Genomic DNA, 8283 nt, shown 5'->3' on the forward strand with positions numbered 1-8283 from the left:
CATTTTTTTTTTCATACAATAATTCTTTACTGCATTTGATTGAAATTGACTTTCTTATTCGTCTTAAATAAACTAAAAAAAACCTGCACGGTGCAAAGAGATTGAAAATGACACAATTTTCTTATTCTTATTAAAAAAAAATCCAAAACCTTGGGAAGTGCAAAGAGGAACTAATCGTGAAAAAAAATGTGAAATCGCGCAAAAAGGCGTCAAAGTCAAATGATTAAATTACCCTTTTTATGGTAGCATTTTTTTGATATTCATTTTAAAAACAGCATTCGCGTGTTTCTTCAACAATGTAGCGACATTGCATGTCGTTTCCATGCCTTTTGCAGTTTGCCAAAGTCAACAGACATTTCATTGCTCTGTTCCGTTCGTCAAAGACCAATAACATGCCTTAATCCCGACTAAGTTAGTTACCGGGGAAACCGCGGAAAAGCTACTAGTTTTATGGGAAAAGCCCAGATGAAACATAATCATATTATGAAAGAATTCATTTCGGTAGAAGCGCTGAATATTTTGAAACACAAACTTGGTTGAAGTTTTATGAAATCTGATTCCTTTAGCATTAGAAAAAAAACATAATTGTTAAATCATTCTTAAAAGTTGAAACCAACGAAATTGGGAGAGCGTGGAATTTATTGTCTAAAAAGATGTGTGAGAAAGTTTGCTTTAAGTGGAACTGTCTAAATCCAACCCTACGACTAGACACCAAAGTAATGAGTTTATTAAACTGAAAAGAAAAACACTCTAAGACAACTGAGGACATTTTTAGAGAGCTACAACAAATATTGGCTTCCGTGATCTAAAATGATTTCACCGGGCAACAAATTGACAGGTGGTTTACACTAAGAAAAAACTGTCGTTAGAACAAACGTTTTCCCAAGCCGCAACAACTGCAGAGAAAAATAATCCTTTTAGTAAACTTTAATACACTTTACCCTTTGCAATAGTACATTTTCTACTAATTACAGCTCGTTAAACGTTGTATTTTAAGTCAATAACTATAACAACTAAAGTAGTTAAAACTGTTGGGGCAAAACTTTGATTTGATGTTAATTTATTTGCGCATTTTACTGACTTTTGACGGAAAACCTAAAAACAAGAATGACTCTTCATGCTTGCGAAATTGACGATGAGTTCCTTGGCGAATAATATAATAGCAATAATGACAATAGTTAACAAAACCGCAAAAAAAAGAATAAAACAACTCATTTTGTGCGAAGGTTGTGGGTAATGAATCTTTCATTTACATATGATACAAATTCGGGAATTTTTCCTAATACATTTATTTTTACCCCGACCTTGCAAACCCTATTTTTCTCGCGTTAAATATGGTTATTTTACCTTGACATTTTCTTTTCAAAGCCTACAATAATTAAAAAGACATATCGGAATATATCCCCCCACTTGCCCAACATCTAGTTAGCATTTTCTGCAGAAAGCCATTAACTAGACTACCCGCAGAATTCTAGACTTTATCATGTTTTTTCTCAACTCTGAGTGCATTCATTGTTGTTATATACACTACAATGTCATCGACGAAAGACTGTTTTGTTCGCTTCTCTGTTCTCTGCTAACATTCTCTCGCTTTTGGACGACAGTTTTTTCCGTTGCCGACGTTATCTCGACGGCTCTATCTTCTCTTGGTCTCGCAGGCGTTTTGTCTTTAACCCCCGAAGATGAACTTTCCGACTTTTCTTTGTCCTTTTCCACTGAACTGTTTTTGTTATTCTTCTTCTTCCATTTCATTCGTCGGTTCTGAAACCATGTTTTCACTTGTGCTTCGTTCAAGCCGAGAATCTGCGCGAGTTTCGCGCGGTTTGTCGAGTCGAGGTATTTTTGCTCGGAGAAGGTTTTCTCAAGCACTCTTAGCTGTAAATCGGTAAAAACTGTGCGTGATTTTCGACATTTACGTCCACTTGGAGTTCTCAGGCTTGGCTTGACGCGAAAATATACTGGCAGACTATGAAGGATATCAGAGCGAGAATCTGCGAAAAGAAAGCATATCTGTGAGCTTACATTCTCAAAACATAAAATTCCCTAAATCCCTTATTGGGGGTTTAAACAAAAGATTTGAGCTAGAAAATAAAAGTATTGTTGAATTAGAAAAAGGAACAATCTTGATCTTTTTGGGGAATAAATAGGATAATTAAAAAGCTCTATTTTGAAAAAGAAAATTGCAGACACAGGTTTTTTTGTTCTAGAATATCATTTGTTAGTTACCAAAAGTTTCTTTTACTTAAATGAGGAAATCTAATTTCCAAACACTTGGCTTGATCAAGTGGTCAGGTCCACAAATGAATGAGAAAACACTTGAGTTTTATATGGCTCCATAATATAAAACGTGTTTACTTTGTTTTCCTTCTGTCGAATCTCTTAGCACTTAAACATCACCCACAGAAATTGAACGCATTTGACCGCGATTTACATAGCGATTGCTTTCACAGACAAGCGCGGCTCTTTTTATGAGAAATACAGCCACACGTCAAGTTTCTGGTTAACTTTTAAATATAAGCTTGATAAGTTTTCTTTTTTGGTTAGCGGCCTAGTGTGAAAGAGAAAACCGGCTGAAAATGACCGATAATGAAGATCCCTTTGATTGCCAATTAATCCAAGAGACTATAAACGAGTAATATCATTATTTCTAGGCGAAAAACGTGAGTGTAAAAAGAAAAACGAAATTTTGGTGACATACTTTTTTGCATTCATTTTTTTTTTCAACAGTATTGCGCTAATTCTAACAACACCGATTCAACAACATTCCTACTTGTTGTGTCACAAGAAAGCCTGTCTCAGTTTACGAAATTCTTTTTTACGTTTTACTTTCTTTAAAAAATATATAGTTAAATTTTCTTTTGCTGGTGCATTCTTCCAGGCTTTACATATACTGAGAAAAAGTTGTAACCGGTATTTTAGGTGTTTTTTATCTCAAAGTATCGTGGTCTTCTTACCTTGTGAAACTTTAGGCATTTGTGGTTGAGGAAGGAAAGGCTGCATGCTGCAGTCGAATGCGCTCCTGGGCGATGGCTTTTGTGGACAAACGTCTTGGTAATGTGAAGGTTGTTTAGAGACGAAATACGCAGATTGCGCGGAGCAATCTCCCATTAGATGAGGGCTGTATTTGGGAGAAGGAGGGACAATGTTGTGAGGAGAGTAGTGTGGAGACTGCTGATAAAATAGGAACGGGTCTTGGTAAAACATGTCGGCCCGGGTCGTTTGCGATTTACTGCACTTCAACTCTGTTGCAGAAACCTTTGTGAAGATACTTGTTTGAAGTTCGAATCCCCTCTGGCGGAATACTCTTTTTCGAGCACTTAAATGGCTTCTTTATTGCCAGGCCTTTTGCAGACGAGTGGCTCGTTCAGTCGGTGATTGACAGACTTGTAAATGTCTTGAGTAAACAAACGGGCCCTTTGGGGCTTTATTAAGCGTTTTAGAGAGCCAATTTGCGTGCTAAAAGTATTAATAGCAAACTCCCGGTCAGTCTTGACATATTGGTGCAAAAGAGCCGCCCTATCCATGAAAGGGTCTTATTGCCCCTCTTCACATTACAGTTGCAATTAATGCCGCTCGTTACTCAATTACAGCTTATTATGGCTCAAACCTTGCTGTCAATTGTAAGGTCATTATCTCCTAGATAATCGAAGGCGGAATTCAATTACACAGTACAACAAAACGCTAAGAGCGCTTGGGGGATAGTGTATGTACGCGCTTTTTGATAGGTTTTCATGAATAACAAAGAAATTCCCACAATGGGCCTTTTCGCCTCTGCAAACAACCATCGACCTTTTTAAAAGCACTGACTTTGGTGAGATTTACTACCATTTCAAAACCTTTTGTCCACGAATGAAAGTCAATATTTTACTGAAAGCCTGTTTTTTAAGGTATGCTGGCAGAGCAATTTCCATAAAATTTGACATATTTCTTTTCTGCTATTTGAATGTGAAATACTAGTAACAGCGCTGACAAAAGACCAATCTCGGCTTAAACAATGCTTTGGATTCATCTTAATACATTTGATAATCAACCACTTTGTTTGAACTACTGTTTTTGATTTTAACTCTTTGCCCTCTAGTCATATCCCCCTCAAAGTAACTATTTCAACAGTTCCGTACTAAAAATGTATTTTGTCAGACATTTACTAACGTACAAAACTCATTATTTTACCTAGAATAACAGTTTTCCTCTAAGTGCCATTTCCACACGCTCATGGAAAACCAAACTTTGTAGCAGATAGCTTTTCGCGAAAAAGTGGTTTGTGTGTGATGTCATTATAAGACATTACAGTCTTTTGGAGGCGTTAATATGAATAAGAGTTGGAAGAGGAAATTACCTTCTATCGACTTCGAACAATGAAACAAAGTGTTTGTCATTTGTACGGCACACGTTTGAAGTGTACACAAACTCGAGTGAAATGCATCGCCACAAACGCCGCACTGACATGCTTCAAATAGTGATCGAACTAGTTAATTAAAATGACACAATAGCAGCTTTGTTTTCTACTATAACGATCGTATTTTGCAGACTTAATGATGAGCTCGCACCATGAGCCGAAACCATAAAGTTTAAAGTCTCATTTTCGTTCTTTAATGGCATTTTATCAAAGATCGCCAGCAGAGAAAACGGCAAGCAGAAGAATAGATAATGATGAGGAGTTAAAAAAGACATTTTGTCCTACTTTGTCGCCTGTGAAATCCTTAAAAATGCGAGGGAGGTTTAACGAGCATAAGTGGTGTATATTTACGATAAAATCTATCATGTAGTAGACCAGTTTGTAATGGAAAGTGCAAGCTTTAAAGTACTTAGACACGAAAGTCCGCCATTTGAAGTGAAATTGATGGAATAAAGAGACTGCTTGAATAAATCATTTGAATGATTATTTTGCAAAACGGCTGATGATAACGTTCGGCAAAATTTTCTATACGGTTATAGCAGTCCTCCCGAAAATGGCTTCGCATTTCCGGGACTTCAAACCAATACAGACCAATATTCTAAAGTGACCTGTCTCGTTACAGGGTCAAAAACGTAGTGCGTATTTCAGCTTTCTCTATCGGCTTTGCAACTTTTATTTAAAAGATAAACGTTTTTTTTTTGTTATTCTGTTATTGAAAGAAGAAGTTTGGGGTTTATGCCAATTAAAGGATTTCAGTGTATGAAAGTAATCTAGCAAATATCTTAAAAGCTAGATTTACCTTTTAAGTTTTGAAACGATAAAATCTTGATAGCGATTTTAACGATCAAGGAGCGCGTGGCTTCGCTATTATTATTCCACTTGAAATTTAACGGATTGAATGTAAGGCTTCCTTCATCTTTACTTCAAAATCCTGATAACAGGAGCCCTAAAAACTTGAATTTTACTTGATTCCCCTTCATATGTTTACAGACGTTTTAGCCTTTATCTTTCTTCTTAAAAAAGACATCTCGCTTACTCGAGGTGATTTTATATTCTCTTTATTCAACTCTTTATACTTTGAAAAGAGAATTCGAGGGAAGGGGCTGGAGGGAGGGGGAGGTGCAGTTAAAGGTGTCATATGGAAAAAGGATAGTATTTAAAAATCCTCGAATTAAGAAATGGTTCAGGCACTCACCCCCCCCCCCCCCCCCCTCCTTTCCAGTGTACGCACCTGAATATCCCTCGATTACTTATTGCTTAACTGTTTTGCTTATTCTTACAACTTTGGTCCATTTATATATAGGTACATCTTTGACATTTCCCAAAAGAGGGAAAGATATACCATATCAGTTCATTTCTTTTCCGATAACTGGTATATCTGGTAAAACTGGGAGTATCATTAAGGTGAAGTATTTTATATTTTTGATTAACTATATACTTTAACTCTTAACTAAACACACAATGCTGGATTTGATTTGGTAAACGAGTTACAGACGCCTTATAAGAAAAAAACTAAAACACATTTCTTCTCTAGAAAAATGTGTGCTTTGCCATATTATCGACACGTGTTCTTCAAGGTTTCACGATAAAAATCATTTCTATTCTGGTTTTTTTACGAAGGTTTTTTATACTTGAAACCATTTACAAAAATGTTTTAAGAGCCCAAAGTGTGGATGTAAAAAACTCGAGACGACGTTTTAGAAGGTATATGTGTTTACTGACGTTTTGCTGTGTGGTGTAGAGGAAGCAAACAGATCAACAGAACGACCAAGTGCTTTTAACGACTTCCAAACAATTCCATTGTTAAGGGTTTGTTGGCAAATTTTATAATCAGCATTTAGCGCAGGTGGTCAGCATCCAATCTAAACAGGGCCTCTTTTGTGTCTTGAATTGAAAGATCAATGAACATTTTGTAAGAATAAAGGGCTCATGCAAATTAAACGAAAGCTTCTTACAATAAATGGGTTCATAAAAATAGATCTCAAATTCCTAAAACAGGTTGCACAAGAAAGTTAAAAAAACTGGGGCAGGTTAAAATCGGCATCAGCTTTTTCACGTGCTTTGCTGTGTCTATTTATCCTCTCTTTTGCATTTCTATCATTGCAGTTGACTTTGCTAGGTCGTACAGGCTGGTAAAGGGGGTATAGATCAAGTTTCATGGACCGAAACCTGGCCTTTCACCTTTCACGGACGTCGAAATGGACGATTTCACGTTTCTCGTAGGGTGAAAAATGGCCAAATCTTGTTTCACGAAAATACCCTTACCACCCTGTAGGTAATATCGCAATTTTTAGTAAAATTGTGTTATAACATGGAAATGCGAGAGATAATCTCCAAATAGCCAAATAAGGAAAATAGTACTCAACATTTTGGAGAAAAGTAGAAGTTGTTCAGCGAAATTGGTAAAAGAAATCCAACGGGAAAGAAACTCAGGTTTTCATTTTTATTTGTTTGTGTGAATCTGTGTAAGAGTAAAGAACTTTGAATGTTTCTGTTCTTTAAGGAAATACTCTCATTATTTCCTGACTACGTGCCTGTATTTCAACAGCTTATGGAAATATAGTATATCAGGTAGAGGTGTGTCAGCTCTGACACTATCTGCCTGCTTTTGACCCGCTTATGGGCAAATAGCGATCGAGTCAGGGGGAGTCCTGAATCAGGAAGTCCTGATTACAAGGAGAGTGTAACTTAAAAAAATAGTAGTTGTGGTGGTGGTGATGATTGTGGTAGTTCGGGTGGTAGTTGTAGCTGAGGTGGTAGGAGTGATAGTAGTGGTAGTTGAGGTGGTAGGAGTGATAGTGGTGGTAGTTGAGGTGGTAGGAGTGATGATGGTGGTAGTTGAGGTGGTAGTGATGATTGTTGTAGTTTGGGTGGTAGTTGTAGCTGAGGTGGTAGGAGTGATAGTAGTGGTAGTTGAGGTGGTAGGAGTGATAGTGGTGGTAGTTGAGGTGGTAGGAGTGATAGTGGTGGTAGCTGAGGTGGTAGTGATGATTGTGGTAGTTTGGGTGGTAGTTGTAGCTGAGGTGGTAGGAGTGATGATAGTGGTAGTTGAGGTGGTAGGAGTGATAGTGGTGGTAGTTGAGGTGGTAGGAGTGATGATGGTGGTAGTTGAGGTGGTAGTGATGATTGTGGTAGTTTGGGTGGTAGTTGTAGCTGAGGTGGTAGGAGTGATAGTGGTGGTAGTTGAGGTGGTAGGAGTGATGATAGTGGTAGTTGAGGTGGTAGGAGTGATGATGGTGGTAGTTGTGGTGGTGGTGATGATTGTGGTAGTTCGGGTGGTAGTTGTAGCTGAGGTGGTAGGAGTGATAGTGGTGGTAGTTGAGGTGGTAGGAGTGATGATAGTGGTAGTTGAGGTGGTAGGAGTGATGATGGTGGTAGTTGTGGTGGTGATGATTGTGGTAGTTCGGGTGGTAGTTGTAGCTGAGGTGGTAGGAGTGATAGTGGTGGTAGTTGAGGTGGTAGGAGTGATGATAGTGGTAGTTGAGGTGGTAGGAGTGATGATGGTGGTAGTTGTGGTGGTGATGATTGTGGTAGTTCGGGTGGTAGTTGTAGCTGAGGTGGTAGGAGTGATAGTGGTGGTAGTTGAGGTGGTAGGAGTGATGATAGTGGTAGTTGAGGTGGTAGGAGTGATGATGGTGGTAGTTGAGGTGGTAGGAGTGATGATGGTGGTAGTGGTAGTTGAGATGGTGATATGGTAGTGGTAGTTGGGGTGGTAGGTATGATAAAAAGGGGAGTAATGGTGATAGTTTGGGTAGTTTGGGGTGGTAGCCATAGTGTATCATCCTGCAAGACATAGGAATACTTAACACTATATGGAGAATTTTCTAACTGCTACAATATCTCCTGTTTTTCTTTTGACAGGGAAGAAAAACAAGCTAAACCCTGGA

The 8283-nt window shown here is 38.1% G+C and overlaps 2 protein-coding genes across 2 annotated transcripts; both read right to left on the bottom strand.

Annotated features, from left to right (window-relative positions):
• Window positions 1–912: 912 nt before the first annotated feature.
• Window positions 913–3472, bottom strand: LOC5506472 (homeobox protein BarH-like 2). Its single transcript, XM_032374864.2, has 2 exons — window positions 2955–3472; window positions 913–1991 (listed from the first exon to the last, which is right to left on the bottom strand). The coding sequence occupies exons 1-2, from the start codon at window positions 3202–3204 to the stop codon at window positions 1528–1530; spliced, it is 714 nt and encodes a 237-aa protein (XP_032230755.1). The 5' UTR covers window positions 3205–3472; the 3' UTR covers window positions 913–1527.
• Window positions 3473–7052: 3580 nt separating this feature from the next.
• LOC125561792 (mucin-2-like) lies at window positions 7053–8168 on the bottom strand. The gene has a single exon (XM_048726199.1). The coding sequence runs from the start codon at window positions 8166–8168 to the stop codon at window positions 7053–7055; it is 1116 nt and encodes a 371-aa protein (XP_048582156.1).
• Window positions 8169–8283: the final 115 nt, after the last annotated feature.

The sequence above is a fragment of the Nematostella vectensis genome, chromosome 4, assembly GCF_932526225.1.
Source record: "Nematostella vectensis chromosome 4, jaNemVect1.1, whole genome shotgun sequence".
Classification (NCBI taxonomy): domain Eukaryota; kingdom Metazoa; phylum Cnidaria; class Anthozoa; order Actiniaria; family Edwardsiidae; genus Nematostella; species Nematostella vectensis.

Excerpts from the sequence above, each read along its gene's own strand:
- LOC125561792 (XM_048726199.1), bottom strand. The coding sequence starts at position 8,168 with ATGGCTACCACCCCAAACTACCCAAACTATCACCATTACTCCCCTTTT.
- LOC5506472 (XM_032374864.2), bottom strand. The coding sequence starts at position 3,204 with ATGTTTTACCAAGACCCGTTCCTATTTTATCAGCAGTCTCCACACTAC. Across the intron at positions 1,992-2,954 it reads AATGCCTAAAGTTTCACAAG|ATTCTCGCTCTGATATCCTT; the intron begins GTAAGAAGACCA and ends TTCTTTTCGCAG.